Source organism: Corapipo altera, unplaced genomic scaffold (assembly GCF_003945725.1).
Source record: "Corapipo altera isolate COAL_440 unplaced genomic scaffold, ASM394572v1 104, whole genome shotgun sequence".
In the NCBI taxonomy this organism is placed as follows: Eukaryota; Metazoa; Chordata; class Aves; order Passeriformes; family Pipridae; genus Corapipo; species Corapipo altera.
In genome coordinates, this window is record NW_020884920.1 from 6,629,233 (window position 1) to 6,652,892 (window position 23,660).

The 23,660-nt window shown below is 64.1% G+C and overlaps 2 protein-coding genes across 7 annotated transcripts in view; one reads left to right on the forward strand and one right to left on the reverse strand.

Annotated features, from left to right (window-relative positions):
- The window catches only part of TRAF7 (TNF receptor associated factor 7), a 31,032-nt gene extending 28,972 nt beyond the window's left edge, over window positions 1–2,060 (forward strand). For all 5 annotated transcript variants that reach the window (XM_027656614.1, XM_027656618.1, XM_027656616.1 and 2 more), the window contains 4 exons: window positions 64–183; window positions 396–527; window positions 693–812; window positions 1,299–2,060. In XM_027656614.1, the coding sequence (XP_027512415.1) occupies window positions 64–183; window positions 396–527; window positions 693–812; window positions 1,299–1,313 (387 nt within the window). In that variant the 3' untranslated portion in view covers window positions 1,314–2,060. The remainder of the gene's footprint in view (window positions 1–63; window positions 184–395; window positions 528–692; window positions 813–1,298) is intronic.
- A 255-nt stretch (window positions 2,061–2,315) lies between these two features.
- Window positions 2,316–23,660, reverse strand: part of CASKIN1 (CASK interacting protein 1) — a 30,287-nt gene continuing 8,942 nt past the window's right edge. The window contains exons 2-21 of one of the 2 annotated variants that reach the window (XM_027656669.1): window positions 18,741–18,792; window positions 16,381–16,478; window positions 16,128–16,273; window positions 15,945–16,040; window positions 15,532–15,662; window positions 15,349–15,457; window positions 14,957–15,065; window positions 14,752–14,846; window positions 14,565–14,682; window positions 12,941–13,156; window positions 11,043–11,150; window positions 10,781–10,899; window positions 9,819–9,906; window positions 8,360–8,457; window positions 8,138–8,248; window positions 7,965–8,066; window positions 7,369–7,507; window positions 5,190–7,298; window positions 4,693–5,086; window positions 2,316–4,260 (exon numbers count right to left, since the gene is read on the reverse strand). In XM_027656669.1, the coding sequence (XP_027512470.1) occupies window positions 4,164–4,260; window positions 4,693–5,086; window positions 5,190–7,298; window positions 7,369–7,507; window positions 7,965–8,066; window positions 8,138–8,248; window positions 8,360–8,457; window positions 9,819–9,906; window positions 10,781–10,899; window positions 11,043–11,150; window positions 12,941–13,156; window positions 14,565–14,682; window positions 14,752–14,846; window positions 14,957–15,065; window positions 15,349–15,457; window positions 15,532–15,662; window positions 15,945–16,040; window positions 16,128–16,273; window positions 16,381–16,478; window positions 18,741–18,792 (4,535 nt within the window). In that variant the 3' untranslated portion in view covers window positions 2,316–4,163. The remainder of the gene's footprint in view (window positions 4,261–4,692; window positions 5,087–5,189; window positions 7,299–7,368; window positions 7,508–7,964; window positions 8,067–8,137; window positions 8,249–8,359; window positions 8,458–9,818; window positions 9,907–10,780; window positions 10,900–11,042; window positions 11,151–12,940; window positions 13,157–14,564; window positions 14,683–14,751; window positions 14,847–14,956; window positions 15,066–15,348; window positions 15,458–15,531; window positions 15,663–15,944; window positions 16,041–16,127; window positions 16,274–16,380; window positions 16,479–18,740; window positions 18,793–23,660) is intronic. The other variant, XM_027656670.1, reaches the window with a different exon arrangement.

The window sequence follows — 23,660 nt, forward strand, 5'->3', positions numbered from 1 at the left end:
TCGCCCCTGGAGAGGGGTTCCTGCACAGGTCTCATTCTGCCTTTGCTCCGGTGTCTCCATCAGATCTGGGACATCCGCAACCTGGAGTGTGTCCACGTGCTGCAGACGTCCGGGGGCAGCGTGTACTCCATCGCCGTGACCAACCACCACATCGTGTGCGGCACCTACGAGAACCTCATCCACGTAAGGAACGGGCTGGGATGCATTCCTGGCAGTGAGCCTGGGGGAGAGGGGCGTGGAGATGGGCACCTGACCCTGCCTGTCCCCCCTGGCACACGTGGAGCGTGGGGGCACAGCACCCACCTTGGAGTGTGCGTGGAGGTGGAAACACCTCTCGGAGGAGAGGGCGGTGGCCTCATCCCAGCACAGCCCCGAGCCCAGCTCTTCCCCCGCAGGTCTGGGATATAGAGACAAAGGAGCAGGTCCGCACGCTGACAGGGCACGTGGGGACGGTCTATGCCCTCGCTGTCATCTCCACACCAGATCAAACCAAAGTCTTCAGCGCGTCCTACGACCGGTCGCTCAGGGTACGTGTGCTCAGGGGCGACTGCCCCGGCGATCTGTGACAACACGGGGGACCTCGAGGGAAGGGGGACGGGGATCCCCATCCCTCAGTGTGGCACCTGCCTCGGGGCCTGTGATGTGAGATCCCCCTTCCCGGGTTGTGGCTCACGCCTGCCGTGTCCCCGCAGGTGTGGAGCATGGACAACATGATCTGCACCCAGACGCTGCTGCGGCACCAGGGCAGCGTCACCGCCCTCGCCGTGTCCCGCGGCCGCCTCTTCTCGGGCGCTGTGGACAGCACTGTAAAGGTGGGTCACCCCAGCCTGCTCCAGCATGGTTTGTGCTCTTCCAGTGCTGGAATCGGGGCATTAAATGAGTTAGGAATTGTCTTCAAACAAACTGACGGGAGGTTGTAGCAAGGTGGGGATCGGCCTTTTCTCCCAGGCAACAAGTGACAGGACAAGAAGCTGTGCCAGAGGAGGTTCAAGTTGGACATCAGGAAGCATTTCTTCACTGAAAGGGTTGTTAAACACTGGAATGGGCTGTCCAGGGAGGTGGTGGAGTCCCCATCCCTGGAGATGTCCAAGGAACAGCAGGACATGGTACTCAGTGCTCTGGGCTGGGGGACAAGGTGGGGATTGGGCACAGGGGGTAGTTCTCAACAGGTGGGAGACTCCACTCCTGGCCAGGGTGTTGTGGATGGTGGCAGCCCAAAGGGAGGTGCTATGGGAGGATGAAGAGAAGCCCCCAGAGCTGCTCAGGAGTCACTGCCGTGGGTTCTGTTGTTTCCGCAGGTCTGGACGTGCTAGTGAGAGCTTCACACTAGTCCTGCACACTGAAAGACCAAAAACTCTCCCCTCCATCGGCCTGTGGGTGACCACATCCTCCAAAATGACTGCTGCAGCTCCTCCTGCACCAACCACTGCCTGCTGCTGCCCCTGGGCCGGCCCCCCCCGCAGGGATCCCGGCTGGCGGCTCTCCCGATGGGTCTGCCCCATGGATGCTCCACATGTTCCCCCAGATCTGCCCTAGATGATTGGAAAAGCAGAGGAAGCAGTTCCAATGCCAGTGCCTTCCTCTGCCTGTGTCCCCCCAGCTGGGGACACCCCTGGGGCCGGGGCTGGGGTGACTCTGGGCCCCGGGGCTCCGGGCCGGGCGAGCACAGCCCTTGGCCAGTGATGGGACTGGATGGATCAGTGTGTCCCAGTGGTGACACTGGGAAGCTGCTCCCCTGGCCATGGTAGGACTGAGCATAAGGCCCTGCCCTGGGTGGGCACCCGACCCCTTTCTGTCTCTAGTATTTAATTTTACTGCCAAGGCACCGGGCCGATCCATCCGGGAAGAGGTATTTCCTTGAGTAGCCAGGTACGATTTTTATGCCACAGCTAGTTCTCAAATCAAGTTCCACAAGCCCATTGTTCACCACCCTGTAATAATGGTCTCCACATTAAAGACAAAAAGCCTCCGTTGCATTTTTACTCACATTTTCTACTGTTTTTAAGATTGTAATATAGATTTGATTATTTCTTCATTGACAATAAAAGCAGAAAGAGTTGTTCCTGCCCAGCGTGAGTTATTGCAGGGACCAGCACTGGCCCTGTGGGGTGAAAATTGGGATGCAGGGACCAGGCACCTGGCTGGGGACAGCAGCTCCCAGCCAGCCAGGCCCCAGCACCCCACAGAGGCACCCAAGGGTGCCCCCAGACCGTGCAGCACAAACCCCCCCACGACACTGAACACCTGGCATGACACGACCACGCCACGAGGACTCGGGATGCTTTGGGGACACAAACAGTGGTGGCAGCCTGGCAGGGGTTTTATTTTTTTTATTTTTCTTTAAATATTTGTTGCCAGACTTGGTATAGGAGCAAACGTCTTCACAGCACCACGAGCCATCTACTATTCAGAATAGGAAGAATAAGGACGAGTAGAGGTGAAATCTAAGCACAGAAGAGCAGGGAGCAGCACCAAGATGCAGAGCTGGACAGATGGGATACAATACAGAGTCCATAACTTAATCATAAAAAATATATATATGTATATATCCATCATGTAGAACTTTATGGATTTTTTTTTTTAAGATACATATTTTTTTTTCTTTTCAACAGATATTTTCAGGCGGGTGATTTTTATTTTTTTTTAATTATTTTTAAAGTCTTTTTTGTTTGTTTGTTTTTGATTTTTTGTTTTTTTTAAAAGAAATTTCGAAGTTGTGCCAAACACATCTGGATCAGCGACCACAACGGGAGAGACGGGGAGAGGGGGGAGTGGGGAGAGGGATGGGGGGAGAGAGAAGAGGGGAGAGACCACTCTACGTCTCAAGAAAAGAAAGGAACAGCAACACTTTTGTTTGGAAACCACAAGCAAAAAATGCATTCATCAGGACTCAAGCGACTGAACCAGACTCCAACTCCAGTTTATACAGGAATATACAGCGGTGCATCCCGGAGGACGCACGCGAGCACACGCACCCCGCGTGCACACCCACGCACACCACACACACCCCAAACAAATACCGACAGCAAAAGGAACCAGGAGAAACCTAAACCAAACCCTGAAGACACTCCAAAAGAAATGAAACACCTCCAGTGTAAGAATTAACAAAAACCTCCATAAAACAAGGCACATCCTTTGAGTTCGTAACGGTGGAAAAAAGAAAGACGCGACACTGAATCCCAACGGAAAACCCGACCAGAACCGCTCGCACGTACCTTCCACCCAGAGAAAAGGTAAATATTGTGCTACTCGTAGAATGAGTTTGCCACAAGACACACAGCTTAGTATAATCTAATAGTTTTTCTCAAGCTAAAATCCAGTTTTCTCTTGATTTCTTTTAAACTGCTTTATATATAATTGCTAATATTTTAAAATCTTTTAAATATATATTTGTTAAAGTTTATTTCTTTTTATTATTTTGGGGGTGGGGGAAATCTGCTTTATATATTTTTTTTTTATTTTTTTTTTCCCCTCCAATAAATTAATACTTCTTTTATAGCTTATCACCGTCCTGTCCCCGGGCGGGGAGGGGCTGGGCAGGGGCACGTCCCGCTGCCCCCGGGGAGCCGCCAGCCCGGAGCTGCCCTGGCCGCCCCCGCCAACCCCAACCGAGAAAGAAAACAAAGTTTAAAAAATAAAAATTAAAAACGGAGCAAAGAAACCCAAGTGCATTTGCCCACCCGGCCCCGCCACCTGCAAACGCCAACGGTGCCATGTGGCTGGCGGAGCCACTGCCGGGGCCACCGGGCAGGGCTTGTGCTACATTCGGGTCGCGGTGACCCGCGGCGCCAGGGCTGGCAGGGCACGGGCGGCCACCAGACAGGGAGGTCGGGAGCCCCCCAGAGCCCCCCAGAGCCTCCCAGAGCCCCGGCAGCGGTTCGGTCCGGACGTGTTGCTTTGTTTCTTCTGTTGGGTTTTATTTTTGTGGGTTTTGTTTTTTTTTTTTTTGCTTCTGCAAAAGGGAGTCCTGCCGGAGCCGGCGCCGAGTCTGTGAGCACAATCCTGAGGTATCTTCTTCTTTGTGCAAACCCCGAGGGACGGGATGTCCGGGAGGGGACGGCTGTACAAAGGGGACGGGGGGAGGGCGGCGGGGCCGGGGGGTCGTGGATCGTTGTGCCCTTGTGCCCACGTAAGCCCTGAGGTTCGCGGGGCCCTGGCACCCCTCACTCCAGCATGGCATCCAGCTGGTCCGCCAGGTCGTCGAACATGCTGCCGATGTCGTCCAGGATGCTCACGGTGCTCTTTGACTCCACGGCCGAGCTGGGGAGTGACCGGGATGGGTCAGGGCTACGCACGGGATGAGGACACCACACAGCCCCCACCACCCCGTGCCACAGCCCTCCTGCCCCCCTGCCATGCTTAGCACTGTCCCGTGTCACTGCCCATACAGACCCCAGGGCTGCTACACAGTGCTCTGTGCCAATGTCCCCGGTGTCCCCTCTCCAAGACAGCCCCCAGTGCACCCCCATGCCCAGGTCTCGCTGCCCATGCTGCTCCACCACGGCGTCCCCCAGTGTCACCTCCCCAATGCAGCTCCAGCCAAGGTCCCCTGATGCTCCAGCAGTGTCCCTCAGAATCCCTCCTGGCACCATCCCACTCCCACCACTGCAGCGCTTGTGGTCTCTGGTGCTCAGTGGCACCGCACGGTCCCGCACCCTCCCCATGGAACAACCACCCCCTGCACCCCCTTACTCTGCCTGACTGTCCTCCTGCTTGATCTTCTCCTCCACGGCCTGCAGCGCGGCAGCCAGGGACGCACTCGTCTCCTCCAGCTTCTGCTGCGCCAGCTCGGGGCCGGCGCTGTCCACGGAGGGGCTGGCGATGGTGGAGCGCGGCGGCTTCACCGGCACCTGCTGGGGCTGTGCGCCGGGCGAGAGGGGCTTGGCAGGGCTGGAGCAGAGCGAGGGCGGGGTGCTGGAGGGCTTGGTGCCCGCGGGGCCCAGTTGCCGGGCGGGCGACGGGGCTGGCGTGGAGCTGGCGCTCACCGACTGGATGGCAGCGTGGGGCTTGGGGGGCTTGGGCGCCGTGGGAGGCGGCGTGGGCTTGGGGGACACTGGGGGCGGCGTGCCATGGACCCGCTTCACCTCTGTGGAGAAAAGAGAGAGGGGCAGGAGGGTGGCAGGGCCAGCTGGGACCCCCGGCCTCCCTCCCGGGGAGAGCCTGTCCCAGGGATCTGGTGGGGCACCTACCTGGGCTGCCAGGGCTCGGGATGGGCACCTTTTTGGGGATGGGCACTGGTGGCCCAGGCACCTTCTGAGGTGGCTGCGTCAGCACAGGCTTGGGGGACACCGGTGGCTTGAAGGGCTTCTTGGGCTCAGCAGGCGGTGGGATGTAGTCGGGGCCATCGGGGCGGACAGTGGGTGGTGGGGTTGGGGGCGGCTCAGCCCCGCTCAGCTCGGAGGCCGGCCGCCGCTTCACGGTGCCGGTGCCGTTCTGGTACACGGCCAGTGTGGCCGGCTCCAGCGCCGGCTCCTTGTCCTTGGCCTTGGGCCGGCGCTTGACGGTGTCGGACTCGGTGAGGACGAAGCGGACGCCGTCCTGCTGGCTCTGCCTGGCCCGGATCCGCCGCTTGAGTGTGGCACTGGCCTCCACCTTGCCCAGCTCCCCATGGCGGTGGGCTGGGGACAGCCCCTCGCCCGCCTCCCCCCGGGCCGGCCCCAGGGGCCGTGGTCGCTGTTTGATTGTGAGGGTGCCCTCCTCGGCGAAGGGGATGCCGTCGGGGGAACCGCCGCGCTCCACCCGCAGCCGCTCGCCGGGGCTGTCGGCACCCGCCTCCGACCGCACGCTGTCGGCGCGCTCGCGGCGGGCGGCTGCCACCAGCCCGGTGACAGGGCCGCTGATGGTCCGGCGCCGGTTCACCACCTCCCCGTCCAGCCCTATGGCCTCCTTGTGCTTGACGGTGGCCAGGACGGTGGCCACACGGGCACGGTCGGGGCTGCCCGGGGGGGGCCCCGGCTGCAGGTAGTAGCCGTCGGGTGCCTTGGCCGGCCCAGGCCCACCGGCCACGTGCGGCTTCTGCAGGGCCAGCGCACGGGCCCCGCCGCCGATGGAGGACATCTCCAGCATGGCCGCGATGCTGCGCACGCTGCCGGCGCTGCCCGTGTCCACGCTGCCACCCAGGTCGCTGGCCCGCCGCTGCTCCCGCCGGCTCTCCCCCTCAGCACTCGGGGGTCCGACGGCTGCCTCGCCCTCACCCTCCTTGGGGAAGTCCTCGGCCATGCCGGCACTGGAGATGGCAGAGCTGGAGCGCTTGGGAGGGGGTGGTGGGGGTCCCTTCTTCTTGGGGCGGACGGCGAAGGACTGGCTGCGGTTGACGTTCTTGTCGCCGCCGGCGGCTGCCCGCACCGAGTGGCTGCGGCCCACGCGCCGCTGGACGGTGGCGTAGGGCCCCGCGTCCGGCACCAGCAGCTCATCCCGCTCCTGCTCGCTGTCGGAGGCGGCGTAGCGGTTCAGGCTGTGTGCCCGCTTCTTTGGCCTCCCCGGTTCCTCCTCGCCCTCGCCCGCCGGAGGCAGGCACAGCACCGGCACCGAGACGGGCAGGACGGGCACTCCCGGGGGTGCCCCCTCGCCCTCGGCAGGCTGTGGCAGGACGTAGGCGAAGCCGCGGTGGGTGGGTGACTGGGGCAGGGAGCGGGGCGACGCGGGGCGCTCGCCGGGTGGCAGCAGCTGCGGGGTGGGCTTCACCTTGGCGGTGGCATGGGGCACAGCTGGCCCTTGTGGGGAGGGGGGCCGCGCCTTGCCGGGGGTCTGTGGCGGCGTCAGCTGCCCAGTGGAGGGCGGGAAGGGCTGCCGGGGTTTGCCGGGCACCGGTGGCACGCTGGCACGCTTCACAGGGTGGCCATGCCGGGGCGGGCGCCCCTCCTTGGGTGGCGCAGGGGGGCCCTCACCGGCTCCCTCTGCCAGGTATTCCTGGCTCTTGGAGATGGCAGTGGCAGGGGGACCCCGCGGGCCATCCCCCAGCAGCTCCTGAGAGCTGCTCATCAGCCTGGCACGGCCACCCAGGCCCGGCGGTGAGCGGTAACCGGGGGCCGCGGGGTTCACCGCCTTCTCAGGGGGCTCCTCGGGGGCTTCGCCCGTCATGGCCACCTGCAGCTCGCTGCTGAGCTCGCTGTCCTGGAAGGTGGTCATCTTGGGCGACTGGCACTCGGGTGGCTCCGGTGGGGGGGACTCGATGGCCAGCACCTCTGGGCACGGCCCCGACGCCTTCCTCTTCAGCGTGCCCGGCTCGTACTTGCCCAGCTCAGCACGCTGCAGCTCTGCCAGCTTCTTCACCGCCAGCATCAGCTTCTTCTGGTGGCCTGGGGGTGGCACAGGGCATCAGTGTCACCGCCAAGGCCACCACAGCCAGCGCTGTGCACAGGGCCTTACCCAGCTTGGTGATGCCGATCTCCTGCAGGTCCTCCCAGGTGATGTCGGTGATGAAGTCGATGTTCTCGTAGCCGTTCTCCACCAGCACCTTGTAGTACTGGGACAGGCCAATCATGGAGAGCCACAGTGCCAGGTTGGCCTGGGGTGGGGCACAGGGCATGGCTCAGCACCAGCTGGCACCAGGGTCTGGCCCCAGCACCCCCAGCACCCTAGCACCTGAGGCACACAGGAGATCCGATCTTGTGGGGCTACATCAGCTCCAGGGCACTTCCCTTGTCCCTGTGCTGTCCCTGTGCCCCACAAGCACCCAGGGCCATGCCCAGCCCTGTTCCCATGGGAAGCCCCTCACTGTGCACAGATGATGGGGCAGGAGGGGTGTCAGGAGACACCAGTGTCACATCCACGTGGTGACAGCTGGCACCAGCCTGACAGTCCCTGCAGAGCTGTGGGGAGGGACACGAGCAGCTCCAGGATGTGTGCATCATCCGGCAGCAGTGAGCCAGCTCCCACCCTCATCCCCCTGTGCCACCCCCTCCCTGGAGGGGATTAATTGTCCTGGGTGTGGCTTCAGCCCCACGGCCCCACGCAGCCCTCACCGGTTTGTACTCCGGCAGCCACTCGGGGATGCTGAGGTTGTTGATCTCAGACGCGATCTTCTTCCTGTGCCCCGGCTTGGTGACACCGATGGCCGTGAGGTCCTGGGGCAGAGAGGGGGGTCAGTGCCGCTCTGATCCAGCCCTACCTCCCTCCCACAGCCCTGCAGCCTCACCTCTGGCGTCATCCGGCTGATGGTGGTGATGTCGTAGCCGGCGTTGATGAAGTTGGGCGCGTAGAGCTGCAGCTGGAACTTGCAGAGCCACTGGTACACGGCCTCCGAGCTCTGGGGTGAGAGGGACAGATGGGTCGAGGCAGCTCTGGGGACAGCGACCCACTAGCCCTCCCCGTGTCCCCACCACATGCTCCCCACAGCACCCCAGTGCTTCCCACTCACCTTCCCCTCTGATGGTGGCTCCATTTTCTTCAGCTGGGGCTCGGCAGGGGGCTGGGGGGCGTACGGGGAGCTGGCCACGCTCTGCGACCGCGACGAACCTGCCGGAGGGGCAGCGGTCAGCGGGGGGGCTCCCACCCCTGGGCTCTGGCCACGCGGAGGGGGGAGCCGAGCCCCCGCCCCAGGTGGGATATCATGGCACAGCCCCCAGCTTGGCAGGGCCAGGGCAGGCACAGGAGAGTGACATCTGCCCCGGCACAGCAGCCCGGAGCAGCCTGGGGTGCCCTGGACAGGGGGTCTGCTCCTCTGGGATGGGTGGGTGAGCCCCCAGCCTGGTCAGGGGGCTGCTGTGCCCTCCATCCAGCCCTGGGCAGCAGGTTCCAGCTGGACCTCTCCTTCAGAGTAGGTGTTCCTGCCTACCCCTCTCCCCCAGGCAGCGGCCAGAGGGGTCCCACTGCCCAAAACCCTCTGGCACTGCTCCTCCAGCCACGTCACCCACCAGGCAGGCTGGCACGAGCTACTCACCACTCCGGACACCCACACAGGCACCCCACGGTACCACCCTCCAGCTGGGGGTGATGGGGGCTGCCCCGAAATTTCTGCCTCATATTTCAGATCGGGATGAGCAAGAGCAGACCCTTCCCCCCACCAATAACTGCATCCTCCGTGTGTGTGTGTGTGTGTGCGTGTGTGTGTGTGTATATGTGTGTGTGTGTGTGTGTGTGTGTGCATCCCTCTGCTCTGTGTGTGTGTGTGTGAGTGTGTGTGTGTGTGTGTGTGAGTGTGTGGGTTTGTACATCCTCCTTGCGTGTGCATCCTTCGGGCATCTGCCTCCCACTCGCGTGGGCATCCTCCTCCCATGTGCATCCCTCTGCCATGTGCATCTCCCTCACGTCTGCATCCCACTTGTGTCTGCATCGATCCAGCATGTTTTCCCCCTCCCTGGCAACGTCTGCACCCCCCTCCATGTGTGCATCCCCTCTCCGTGTGCGCATCCCCCTCCCCGGGTTCCTCTCCCCGCTGCCTGTCCCTCTCCACAGCTCACACATCCCCCCGCGCACACCCCCACGTGTGCATCCCCCTCCCCAGGCATGTGCCACCCCCGTGCCGTGGCCACCCCCGCGGCGTGGCCATGCTCCCCGCAGCCCCCCCAGACGGCGGTGGCGGGGGGGACCCCGGCTCGGGCTCCGGCGGGGCTGGCGGGGGGCCAGGGAAGGGAAGGGGCCGGGGAGCAGCGGTGCCCCCCCTGCCCGCCCACGCCGCCCCCCGCCCCCCACGGGCCCCCACTAACCGAGGCAGGAGAAGGCCTGGCAGCAGCCGAAAGGCGAGAGAGTCATTTTTTACCCACACGTTTTTCTTCTGGCGATGGGTGCCGTGGCAATAAAAAAAAAGACAAATCCCTGGATCCACGGCACGGCCAGGGCTCCTCCTGCTCCGGCAGCCGGGCGGCCGCAGCACGCACCTGCGGGGATGTCCTGCGCCTTGGCCGGCCCATCGCCCACGGCAGACTCTTGCGCAGAAGCCTTCTGGGAAAGGACCGTTGCCAGCAGCTGAAAAACACCCCGGGAAGGGGGGAGAGCAAGGCAGGAGTGAGGCGGCTGCGGGGGCCGGGGGCGCGGGGGGCGCGTGGCGCGGGTGCTGCGGGTGCCGTGGGTGCTGCGGGTGCCGCCAGCCCGGGCAAGGGTGGGCAAGGGAGGGTTGCAGCAGATTTCGGCTGCAGCGGGGAGAGATGGAGCCGCGGGAGCAGCAGATGGTGCTTTGCCGGCGGCAGGAGCCCACGGCACCGCGGCACCACCGCACCCCAAATCCAGCCTGGCACGTGCCCAGCCCAGGCTGCTGGTGCAGGCTGCAGGGTCCTCCGTGCCCACGAAACAGAGCCCCCCTGGCTGGCAGCGCGGTGCGGCCCGGGGGCACGTGGGCATGGCACAGGAGGGATGCCAGGGGAGCTGGGCTGTGCCGCAGCCCGGGCATGGGACAGCCCAGGGGCAGAGCACACGCGGTGCAGGGAGGGGGCTGTGTGCCATCGGTGCGTGCCGGGGGCAGCAGCGCAGCGGGCGGTGGGCGCTGTGCCGTGCAGGGCCGGGTCCGGGGGCAGTGCGTGGTGCCGGGGGCAGCAGCGTGGGCAGTGCAGCGCAGTGCAGAGGCCCCTGCCAGTGGCGGCAGAGGCGCGGCAGCTCCGGGTGGACCTGTGGAATGTCGTGCCGGGGGCTGAGCCCAGGCCCGGGCAGCAGTGAGGGGCCAGGTGGAGGGAACCCGCTGGTGGCCACTGCCAGTGACAGCGCGGCTGGGGGCCCGCCGGGCACCGATGGGACTGCACAACACCCGCTCAAGCATCAATACCAGCCGAGGTCACGGGCAGCAAACTGCCAGGACCAGGACCGAGTGCCACAGCAGCTGGCATGGCCCCCTCAGGGCTTGCCTTACCTTGACGCCTTCGGAGCCGGCGTGCAGGGCGTGCGCCCCGCTGCCCGCGCTCTGCCCGCTCCCCGAGCTGCGGGCAGAGGCCACGCTGCCCGTGCTGCCCAGGCTGCTGCGGTCACCACCTGCAGAGAGAGGAAGGGCTGTCAGGGCGCTGAGCCCCATGGTCAGAGGGCGCTGTGGTGAGGCCGTGTCCAGCCAGAGCCCCCACCACGTCCTGGCCCGTGCTCCCCAGGGACAGGGAGGGGCCCGGCCGTGCTCGCCGTACCTGCAAAGGGTTTCCGCAGCACCCAGATCTCCTCGGCGGGGGCTGGCGCGGCCGATCCGCCCTGCGACGGCGAGAGGTGGGACGGGCTCATGTCGGCCCCGCGAGAGCCTTGGTGGCAGAGCAGAGAGAGGGCCATCAGGCGCATGGCTCAGCGCTCGGCTCGCACTGGGGTGGGCACAGGGCGGAGGACCCGCCACCCCGGGCCTGGTGTTGCCCCACGCAGGGAGAACCCCACAGGCAAGGCGTGGGGATCCTGGCTGCGGCCATGCCCAAGGGCACCAGAGCTGTCCCCCTGGCTGCTTCCCTCCCAAGCAGCTGGCACGGGGTGACAATGACCAGCCCTAGGATGCCATCCTGCAGGACATCCCCTCCCTGCTGTCAGCCAGGGACAGATGTGGTGGGGTGTCCCAGTGCCCCAGCTGAACCCGGGCAGGGGATGATGACAGTGTTGTCCCTGCACAGAGCAGGATGGGGGCATGACTCGGTGCAGGGAGCAAAGGAAGCTGGGCAAACTCAAGCAGTGAAACCCCAGGAACACACAGGGGACACAGCAGTGGGTAAGAGGATCCGATCCTCCTGGCAAGGCACAGCTTGAGGGTTACCCACGGCCATGGCTCCTCACCCTCTATGCTGCCCACCTCTGCCAGGTCCCACTCGCACCAGGCACACCCATCTGAGCCCAGGGGTTAAAACAGCATCAGATAACATGGACAACAGCCCTACGAGGCCAGTGCTGCTGCAGCCCTGCCACAGCTCAGCCAGCCCCCTGCCAGCCACAGGGCATTGCCACCCTGCCACTGGTCACAGGGCATTGCCACCCTGCCAGCCGTGGGACACTGTCACCCCACTGCCACCTCACTGCCACACAGGCCGGTTCTGTTCACGGAGCCCTCACCCCGTCAGCACCAAGCATAGCAGGGGGCAGGTGGTACAGGGTGATAAAGTCACTGAAGGAGCAACAGGGGAACAAACGTCCACAACAAACTGGGCTGGGCCATCCCTGAGCTGCACATGCCAGGTCACACCGAGAGGAGCCTGGGCAGGTGTGCAGCTCCGTGTGACCCCACAGGGAGAGAAAGCCCCGGGGAGAAGATGTGCTGCCCTGTCCCCACTGCAAGCACGTCACCCGGTGCTCCCCAACACAACCTCCTGTGCCACTACCACCAGGGAACATGCAAAGACCCTGACCCCAGCCAGCTGGGGCAGCCCTGTGGGCACAGCACGGGCTGCACCCCTGCAATCCCCCTGCTCCAGGGCGCTCCTGACACGTAGATCCACAGCATCCGTCACCTGCCTGTGCCACAGGGATGGTCCCCAGGGTTTCGCTGGGCTCTGCCAGCGCTGGGCCAGCCCCAGGAGCATTCCCTGGGAAAGCCCCCTGGTGCCACAGCCCCTTCTCACTCCGAGTGTGCAGTCCCAACCCAGCCAGAGCTGGGAATCGACCACCCTGCAGGGAGGCTGAGGCGGGCAGAGGGTGCCTGTGCCCGTGGCTCCCGTCTGGGCACTGTGCTGCCAGCCCTGCCCCTGGCACAGAGCTGGGAGGGTGGTTTGGGGTCCCTACGCACCCCGGCAGGAGTGCAGGGCCATGAGCAGAGCACGGGGATGCCGGGGCATGGGGGTGGGATGTGCTGGCAGCGGAGCCGTGGGACACACGGTGTGAGGGCAGGGGGACGATGGCATGCGCGTGCCACGTGTGTGCACCCACTGCACCCACTGCACACATGCACACGCACACGCATGCACACGCTGCATGCACACCCGTGCACACGCCTGTGCACACCCGCGTGCAAACCCCCCGGCCAGGAGGGGGAGGCCGAGCAGAGAGAAAAGACTCGACACACGCTTCAAAGAAAAAGAAAGAAAAATCCATGGAGAGCACGAAGCGAGCGGTGAACTACCTTGTCCATAATGCGGCTCGTCGGCACTGCTAGGGGAGAGCCTGTGATAGCCAAAGGAACTGAAAAGAGTCTGATGGGAATGTGGTGGTGGAGGTGGAGGTGGAGGCAGGGAATGGAACGGATGGGACGAGGCGTCACCGTTTAGCACAGCAGCCCCGTAAGCCGGGAGCGGGATCTTTTGGAAGTGTTGGGGGATTGTTACAGTCTCCCATGAACCTGATAATAAAACATAACAAGAGACAAAATAAAAAAAATAAAAATAATAGAGACACGCTCAGTGCCGCCAAAAAAAAAAAAAAAAAGAAAGGAAAGAAAAGAAAATAAAAGAAAGGGGGAAAAAAAGCAGCAAATCAAAAAAGCAACCAAAGGGACGTGGAGAAGCCAGAACTGAGACCCAACCGATGCAGAGCCGAGCCGAGGAGCAGCAGCGGGAGCTCAGGACACGGCCAGCCCGGTGCAGGGTACGGGCACATCCCGTGGATCTGACACAGACACCGGGACAGCCCCACACATGGGGCAGTGTGGGGGCTCATGGGGGTCCTGTTCCCCATGGAGGCATCCCGGGGCAGCAGGGCTGCAGGCACGGCTGGGCCAGAGGCTGCAGCACCGGCACCCCCATGCCCAGCTGGCTGAGCCCTGGCTCAGCACTCGCTCCCAGCTCTGCCAGCCCTGCAGCCGATGGGGTGGCTATGGAACCCCATAGCCTGGCTAACGCTGCTGGGGGGCCAGCCACAGCCCAGGAGCCACAGACTGCAGCCCAGATCGCATTCCAGGAGCCACGGACCGCATACCATGGCACTGGCACGTGACCCACACCAGGAGGGCGGCTCTGTCCCCTCTGTCCAGCGCCTGGCACCTCCGCAGCTGGTGTGGAGTGCCCAGAAGCCAGTCAGTACTCATGCCACCGTTCCCTTGAGATCTTGTTCAAGTGCCACCATTCCCTGCCTGTGTCCCCACAATGTGGCTACCCCCAAGGTCCACACGCCCGAGAGGGGATGAGATGGTTGATATGGGGCCCTTTCAAAGCCTACTACGATGCTCCTGGCAATGGGCACAGCCATGGGCAATCCCAAGGGGGCTATGCACCCCACCAGGACCCTAAAGGGATGGGGATGGAATGGGGACAGGAACAGGCAGCACTGCACAGAGGAGCAGGGGCCGACCCTGGCTGGGGAGAAGGTCTCCATGGAGCAGCATTAGGTCCCTGGCACTGGTGCCCAGCCCCCTGTGCAGATCCCAAGCACCAGGTTCTGTGACCCCACTGCTGCACTGGCCCCCCGAAACCACAGTGATGCCCCCGGGTCTCCTCATGCACCAAGCTCCCAGCACCACAAGTACCTCCCTCTGAGGGCAGCCTGGGGCTGCCCCATGAACACCCTGGGGCTGCCAGCACCAACTCCCACAGGCACCAGGTGGGCACTGGCCCCACGTGCACAACAGGGACATTGACCCTGCACACTCAAAGGCACCGTCCCCATGCACACAGCAGGGACACAGACCCCACATGCATGGTGGGGCATTGTCCCAATTTGTTGGCACCGCTGCACCCCCCAAACACCCTGGTCCCCACCAGACCAACACAGGGCTCCCCGGGGCTGGGGGCAGGCGGGGATGGATTATTTGCCTGTTCGTTTGCTTATGGCCTCGACGAGGCTGGAGGGGAAGTATCCCACGCGGTCGTTGCCGGTGCGGTTGTCGTGGATGCAGCCCTTCCAGCGCCCGTCCGCGTGCTGCTCCAGCACCTGCGGGCAGGGGCCGGGTCAGGGGCCGGCACCAACACCGGGGTGTCCCGGCCCCCCCACTGCACTCACGGTGATGACGTCCCCGGCCTTGACGTTGAGGCTGGTCAGGTCGTAATTGTTGCAATAGTCCTTGACGGCCCGGACCTGCAGAGCGGCGGAGGCGTCTGCGGGACAGAGCGGGAGCGTCACCCCCTGCCCACCCCACAGGGGTTGGCACCCCCAGCCCACGCCCCCCCACACCAGCACGGCCTTCATGTGTCCCCCAACCCCCTACCCCGCAGCATCTGCTTGATCTCCTTGCTGGCCTGGCTGGTGGTGAACTGGTTGACGATATCCAGAGCTGTCTGGTTGTAGGTGTTCCTGACGTGGGCGTTGATCCCGCTCTGCAACGGCACCGAGAGGGATTGGGAGGAGGCTGCCCCCTGTCCTGCCACCCTCTTGGACCCCGTGGGCCACCAGGAGACCAGCAGCTGGAGGGCCCAGCTCACTGCCTTGGTGTCCCCCCGCCCAGGACCTTCACTGCCTTGGTGTATCCCCTCCAGGGCCCTCAGCCCCACTCCCTGGTGAAGTTGCACAAGCTGCTCTGAGCCCCCAGTTGCAGGGTCACCTTCTTCCTGCAGTCCCTGGCTGGGTAGGGGGTGTCTGGGGATGCCAGGGGGCCCTTACATCCAGCAGCAGCCGCACCACATCTGTCTTGCCACAGAGAGCAGCCTCGTGCAGCGCCGTGCCTGCCTTGGTCTGCCGGTTGATGTCGATGCCAGCCTGCAGCAGGAGCCTGCAGGGGGGAGGGAGGGGGTCAGCAGGGCATGGGGGGCACTGGCGCTGCCCCCCCCCGCCCACAGCACCCACCGGATGATGTCGATGTGGCCGTTCTTGGCGGCGAGGTGCAGGGGGCTGGTGCCGTTGGGGTCGGTGGTGTCCCCCGGTTTGGGCTCCAGCAGCGCCGCGCACATGTTGCTGTTCAGGAGCAGTTGGACCACCTGGCTCAGCAAACACAGACGGAGCAGGGCTGCAAGGGCGGCTCGGCCGCCCCCCGGGGCTGTGGGTGGCCTTCTGGCCCTCCTGATGCCCCCGGCCCCCGCCTGCCCTCTCGCCAGTGGCTGGAGATCCCCTGCAGTGGTGGCACTGCAGGTCCCCAGTGCTGGCCACCTCTGGGGTTGCCTTGTGCTTCCCCCTCAGCTGTTTAGCACCCCCAGGGACCTTGCCATGCCCTGTCCTGTTCCGATCCTCCTCTGGGGGGTCCCAGCCCTGCAAGGACTTACCCCAACCCGGCCAAACTCGCACGCCAGGTCCAAGGGCGTCTTCCCCGAGTTGTCCATGATGCAGGGGTTGGACTGGTGCTGCAGGAGCATCTCCGACTGTGGGGGAGCGAGACCCCGACTCGGTGAGGGCAGGGGAGGAGGGTGGCACCGTCCCCTCCCCACCACCCTCGTGCCCTGCTGTACCACGTCATAGTGCCCGTGCTGTGCTGCCAGATGCAGGGGGATCTGGCCCTCATCCGATGGGATGTTCACGGAGGAACCTGCCTTCAGCACCATTTTCATGGGCTCCTTCTTGCCCTGCCAGGCCGCGTAGTGCAGGGGCCGCATGCCTGCAGGGGCAGGACGGGCACACTGTGAGCCCCTCAGTGTGCCAACACACCAGGGCAGAGCCCACAGAGGGGCGGGGGGGGCATGGCCAGGACACCCGGGGACTCGCCTTTGTTGTCCTTGATGTCCACAGCAGCCTGTGCCTCCAGCAGCAGCGAGATGAGCTCCGTGTTGCCATTGAGCGCCGCATGGTGCAGGGCCGAGAACCTGGGGACCAGGGTGGAGTCAGGGACCCAAGTCCACATCCTCTCCACCTGGCAGCATGGCCTTGAGCTTACACCCAGCTCCCTGAGGATGCTGAGACCACACAGGGCTGAAGGTGGTGGGCAGGGCAGGCACAGGGGTGTCCCACGGAGGGTGACGGTGCCAGAGAGCCCACTCCCCACTGACCCATTTCCCCCAGCCTGGCCCCGGCAGCACGGCCACGAGCACAGATGGCAGTGGTGCCCTTGTCGGGCGCTGAGCCTGGCAACGGGGCGGGGGAAGGCCCTGGCGCTGTACCCTGCTCTGCTCTTGCAGCGCCCGGCCCCGAGGCTCACGCCTGGGAAGCAGGCCAGGAGCTGACCTACTTGCTGCTCCCGGCGGTGGCATCCTCCATGTGGCTGTGCTGGCACCCACCACCCCACTGCTCTGGGCCCCGGTGATGCACAGTATCCGTATCACATCCCTGGGGCCACCCCAGTGTCACCAGAGCATGGGAACAGGCTGTGGACCCCAGTGGGGCCCCCAGGGCTGCCCGGTGCCCGAGAGGTGGGGGTGGGGTAACAATTCCTCTGCCCCCCATCCCCAGGCCCCCAGCTGAGGGGGACACATCCCCGTGAGGAACATGTTCTGGCCACCACGATCCCCACGGAGCTGCCGCCTGCGATCCCCGGCGGGGAGCGGCGATGTGAGCAGACAGCTTGCACAGGAGGCCGATCCCCAACGTCTGCCTGGGAAATGTCAACATTTTCCGCTCCAGCGCCCTGCTCAAATCCGCTCAAGATGGTGCAAATCGCAGCCCTCCCCGGGGCTGCCTCGGGGGCTTCCCCCGGGCACCGCACGGCCCAGTCGGCCACGTCTCCACACGCAGGGCACCGTCCCTGGGGCGGGCACAGGGACAGCAGTACAGTGCCTGCCCACGGTGCCTGCCCACGGTGCCCGCCAGCCAGGAATCAGCCAGCACAGTAGGGATGGGGAAACCGAGGCACAGGGCTGGCTGAGTCCACGCCAGCGGCAGGGCAGAGCACACACAGGCTACAACCTGGGTCTGCCCTGTGTCTTCCCTGGGGAATCCTTCCCAGGAGCAGCGCTGGAGGCTGGAGGCTGCTGCCTGTTGCTCCTGCAGCCCCAAGCCATCCAGGATCCATAGGCAGGATATGAGCAGCACACGAGCAGGGCCCTGCCTGCAGCTCCCCCTGCCAGCGCTGCGGAGCACGAGGTGGCCCCTGGGGTGATGCCCCCCTCGCCCTGCTCACATCGTGCCCACCCACCCCACTGCTGTCCCATGCTATGCAGACCCACGGCACACATGGACATGCTCCCGTGGCCAGGCATGCTTGGCTGCACACACGTGCACACGGGCACGGCCGATGTGCTGGCAGGTACCAGGGAATGCCGCTGCCACCGCCCCGGTGACGGGGATGAGGACGGACCCTGATGGTGTGGCTGCATGTTCCCCAGGGCATGGCCTCCCATTCCCGATCCCTCCTGATCCCTCTGCTCACTGCCATTTCCACAGCCACAGCAGAGCCATCCCCAGGGACCAAGTGGCATCGTCCTGCTGACCCGCTCAAGGGGTGGGATCGCAGGGCGGGGGGAGCTCGAGGACACAGGGGCAGCTGCTGCCCAGCCCCACAAGCATCGCTCCCATCGCAGCCCCTCCTGCGCGGGGCCCCGCCTGCCTCCCTGTGCCGGCGGCCTCATTAGCGTGATTAGCGGGACGTGAGCCTTCGGTCCCTTCCCGCTGCTCCCGCCCCTTGGATGCCGGCTGCGGAGCGCCGGTGGCACAGCCGGCGGGGTCACAGCTCGCCCACCCGGCACCCTGCAGGGCTGATCCCTGCACAGGGCCCACAGGGCCCCAAAGGGCTGGGAAAGGGGTGGTGAGATGTGGGGCATGGTCATTCCTCTGCCCTTCAGCCCTCACCTCCTGCCTCCTCTGGGGCCCGCGGCAGCTCCGTGCCAGCCCAGCGGCTCTGGGTGCAGGCAGGGCTCGGCCACGTGGGCTAATGGGGCTGAGAGCCCCAGGACCAGACCCATCAGCTCGGCTGCATCGCTCAGAGAGCCTGGCATTCCTGCAGGGACCAGGCTCCCACGGCACACACACGCCTGCTCATGGCACCCCACAGCACACCCCCCGTTTTGTGCACCCCATAGCACACCCCTCATTTTGTGCACCCCATAGCACACCCCCCATTTGTGCACCCCATAGCACACCCCCCATTTGTGCACCCCACAGCACACACATCTGGGCACAGGGCTCCCACTCACCCATCGGTGTCTTGGAAGTTGACGTTGACTTTCTTTGCCGATCCAAGGAGCTCTGGGAGGGAGGGAAGGGGACAGCATGTTAGAGGAGGTGGCCAGGGCAGGAACACATCAGGGAGGTGGCAGCTCCAGGTCCCCTCCCTACCAAGGCTGGGGCTCCCTGCAGCTCCACAGGTGCTGTGTGAGGCTTGTCTGAAGCTGCAGGCAGGTGAAGGCAGGAGGGTTCAGGGTGGAGATCCCCCCTCAAGGTGGCAGAGCCTGAGGGCCCCTCCTGGCACCAGGTTCTCCCCATTCACCTGGTTTGCCTGGGGTTCCCTCCCAGGCTGCTTCACCTGCCTGGGGCTCCCCGGGCTGCCTTGGCAGAGGGAGGAGCTCAGCACCCTCCTCTGCACCCCAGCACAGCCCCTGCCCTGCAGCCCCCGCCTGGCACTGCCCACCCCACGCTTCCCTGCGTGGGAAATTAAACCCCGTCGGGGCAATCCAATTAGCAGCACGAGGAAGGATGGAGCCAGATTTACATAAGATTTACCCGAAAAATGCCACTCAGGCTTTCCAGTGAACTGCTCTTCCCCCAGCGGGAGCCGGAGCAGGAGGAGGAGGAGGAGGAGGAGGAGGGTGGGTGCAGCCTGGTAGAGCCCTGGGCTGGGGGCCCACTGTGTCCCCCTGTGTCCCCCTGTGTCCCCCACAGCGAGATGGCATCGGTACAGCCATAAGTCTGTGGGAGATGACCCAGAGGTGGCATGGCCTGGCCAGGAGAAGGGGCAGCCAAAGTCACTCACCCTGCCATCCTCATCCCCATCCCCTGAATCCTCACATCAGAAGCTCAGCTGGAAGCATGCCAGGAACCAGGATGCCAGGGACAAGCTCTCGTTAGGAGAAGCCAACTGGAAGGGGCTACTTCAGGCAGGGAAGAGGGATATGGGGCCAAAGACATGCTCCCTGTGCACCACAGCCATGGCCTTGCTCATGCTCCCTGTACTGTGTTCCCTTGTCAGCATCTCTGTGAGATACTGAATTCTTGGGCACAAGCCTCCACATGGATAAACAGGGCAGCAGCAGCAGGAAGGGTGGCTGTGTCCAGCCCTGATCCTCAAGCCTGGGGAGTGGTGCTGGGCTGAGCCAGCCCTGCCTGTGCCACACAGTGCATGTGGTCCCAGGAGCGGCTGGGACAGTGGCAGAGGTTTCTCCCTGCCCATGCTCCCTCCCTCCCTCCCTCCCTTCATGGCTGACCAACAGCCTGAGCTGCAGGACATTTGCTAACGCTGAGACAGCCCAGTGTGACAGGCGAGAGCTGCCGGGGATGGGCTCCATCAGCCACGGTGACCAGCCTCTGGCCCCTGGGTCCCCAGGCTCTCCTCCTGGCATGTAGTGCCATGGGGTGGCTGTGGGATGAGAAGGGGCACTGTGGGGTCCCCAGGGCGCAGGGAGGGATGGGGACATGACTGGTTCTCCTGGGTGTGAAGAGGGATGGGCACTGCAAGGTCCCCAGGATGTGGGGAGGGAAGGGGCCACTGCAGGGTCTCAAGGTGCAAGGAGGCACAGGGGCAACAAGGGGTACCCAGAATGCAAGGAGGTATGAGGGTATATGGGGTGCCCAGAGTGCACGGAGGACAGGGACACCACATGGTCCCCAGGGCGCAGGGAGGGACAGGGGCATTGCAGGGTCCTGAGTGCGGGAAGGGACAGGAACACCACAGAAGCCCCAAATGCCACCCCTGCCCCAACACCCCCATGCTCCTCTGGCAAGAATTGGACATTACTGGTGGGCAGAGCTGCCCCAACACTGGGACCGATGGCAGTGGCCGGGGTCGAGCGGGTCCCCGCCAGCCCCGAGCTGCCGCCAGCGTCCCCAACAAAGGTGCCATTCAGCTCCGGTGGAGAGGAGCCCAGCGCCGCTTCCGCTGCCTCCCCATGCCAAGAACCAGCTCCCAGGAGAAGGGGGCCGGGCTGCCCCCCAGGGATGCGAAGGGCCAGCGGACAAAGGGAGCCGGTGGGCGCAGGAGCGGCACCGTGCCCGGCACTGGCTCCGATCTCCAGCCCCGAGACGGGCCCCGCTCCGGCTAATCGGTCCTTGCAGATGGACAGACGGATGTCAGCAGGTCTGCGGTGCCTGGCCTTTCCCACGGGTTGATCCCAGCAAGGGGCTGGGATGGGGCAGTGCCCGGGGATTGGGGTGGCAGGTGCGGCAGTGACGCCTTTGGCGATCCCCAGGCACGTGTGCCACCCCAGCATCACCCAAACCACCGGCACTCCAACACACCATAGCGGCAAATTTTTCCTCCCTGCACCTGCAGGAGAGGCTGCGGCTGCCAAAATCTGTTTAGCACTTCCATCACTGCCCGTGCCAAGTGCTTAGTCAGTGACTTCCAGCCATGCAGTGGTTTGACTTTCCTTAAAGCTCTGGAAGTGGCCGCCAGCATGCTGAAGGCAGCTGGAGCATGGAGCCCAGCTGGGGTCTCAGAATAACCCCAGTTCCCAGAGCAGGGGAGCAGGATGGGGACCTGACACATCACCAGACCCATAGTGGGATTTGCAGCCTGTCGGAGGGCAGCAAGAACTGTGAGAGCTCATTAATGGCTGGGAAGCACAAGGAAAACTCTTCCACTAACGAGGGAGAGAGAAGGGACCTGAGCATTTCTAATTAAAAATACCAGCTACAAAAGGAGACAGGCACAGCAGGGAGGAAAGCAGGGCTCCTGCACAGCCATGTTGCCAGTGGGCACCCAGCGTGTTCCTGGCTGTACCCTCTGCTGAGACCACTGGAGGGGTGTTGGGGACCACCAAGCACCTGTAACCACCATCCTGCCCTCTCCACGCACAAGCAGATGCCATCAGGCAGGTGTTGTGGGAGGGGTGGCTCTTTGCTCTGACCTCCTGAGCCCCCTCTCCATCCCTGGGACACCACAATGTCCCCTCTTGGCTCCCCACAGGCTGCTCAGGTGATGGCCCTGCCATATGGGAGCACAGGGCTCCCCTTCCTTCTCCTGGCACGGCTCCCCAAAGCTCTCGGAGCACCTTGCACCCCAGCAGCATCCCAGGGCAGGACCGCATCGCTGGCCCCATGAAAGGGGGAAACACGGGATCCATCCAGCACCCTCCAGCACCTCCGGATGTGGCTGCAGCCGGCGGCTCCTGCGTGCACCGGGAGCCGCAGCGTCTGCCATCGACACCAGCTATAAACAGCGTCTGCCAGAGTAAACACCGCCGCGGGGAGCAGCCCTGCCACTACTCCCAGAAATGCCTCCACTTAAACACAGGGAGCTCAGGAGCTCAGTGCACGCTTGCATTCAGGCTGGCGCTCCGTGTGCTGCGAGCTCCTGGCCGGGCCCGGCATCCCCCGCCACGCGCCGGCCCCGCAGCAGCCACGGGCACCACGACGGGCCACGCACGAGCCACCCGCACGTGCAGGGCCAGGCATCTATGCACGGGGGAGCAGCTCTGCCCGACCCCAGGGCCCAGCCGTGCGCCACCCTGGCTCCTCGCACCGGGCCTGGCAGCTGCTCCAGGCACCCTGGTGCACGCTGGGGAGAGACCCCCGTGCCCAGCCACAGCTCTGGGCATCCCGGTGCATGGCCACAGGGAGACCCCCACACCCAACTGCTGCACTAGGCATCCCAGCGCATGCTGTGGGGAGACCCCTGGGCCCAATTGCTTCTCCAGATATCCCAGCACATGTTGCATGGAGACCCCTGTGCCCAGCTCCAGGCACAGCTCCAGGGTGCTCCAGGCACCCCGGTGTATGCCATGATGAGACTGAGACCGACCACAGTTCCTGGCACCCCGATACCTGTTGGTGGGAGAATCCCATTCCCAGCTGCTCCAGCCCCATCCCTGCACACATGTCCGAGGCCATGGCCCCCCACAGTGGGACTCCTCGATGCCTGGGGGGGACTCTTCTCCCTTCCCAGCACCCCTTCACGTGCTCACACACCAGCCCCTGTGTCTGCAGCCAGTGCAGCGCCAGCAGCGATCGATGCCCAGCCAGGGCTGGGGGCCTCCAGCCAAGCCCCCGCTGACGAAGCACATCCTCACCCAGCTCCCCCAGGCAGGGAACAGGGAACAGGGAGCAGGGAGCAGGCGGCTGCTCCAAGCAGATGGCTCCAGCCTCTGCTAAATCAACATCTCCTTAATGAGGGGAAAGCATGGCTGCCCCCCCTAAGCATGGCGGCAGCAGATGAGCCAGGAGAACCCCCCCCAAATGCTCCTCTCCATCCCTTCCATCACCCCTCTGCAGTGATCCCCCTCCCCTCCAACCCCAGCCCTGCTGTAACCCACTCCCCAGTCGACATGAGCAGCTGGACCCCTGCGTGTGCCCTCCCACAAACACAACAGGACCCCCAGGACCCCACAGGCAGTGAACATCCACAGGGAAGACATTCAAGGCAAGCGCCTGTTTCAGAGACAGGGGGAGGATCCTGCAGTGGCATCGCTGGGAGCTGCCGGATAAAGGAAGCATCCAAAATAGCTGCTCTTAATTATATCCCTGCTGACGAGCGCCACGCAAACAACGGGGCTGCACGAGGAGCCCTGGCATGGGTGGGTCTGATTCCCCATGGCAGCATGTGACAGTGTGGGGACCCCACCGAGTGGGCACAGCACCCCTGGCTGGGTCTAGTGATGATGGTGACATCAGGGAGCTGGTCCTGACAGGGAAAAGCTTGTACTCCTGCAGCCAAGGTCGTGTCAGGCGCTGAGGCCGGCACGATGCTCAGATGCTAATGAAGCCGTTATCATCTTCCGATCGATTTGGACTGTATAAATAATGCACTGCTGTACAGGAAAAGGGATTGCCTGGGGCTAAGAGGTAGCTGGGATGGGATGGAGCCATTGCAGAGCAGTACACAACACAGTTGGTAGCTACTGCCCACCACAACTGGACACACACCACTCACCACAGCTGGACACCCCAGTGCCCATCACAGC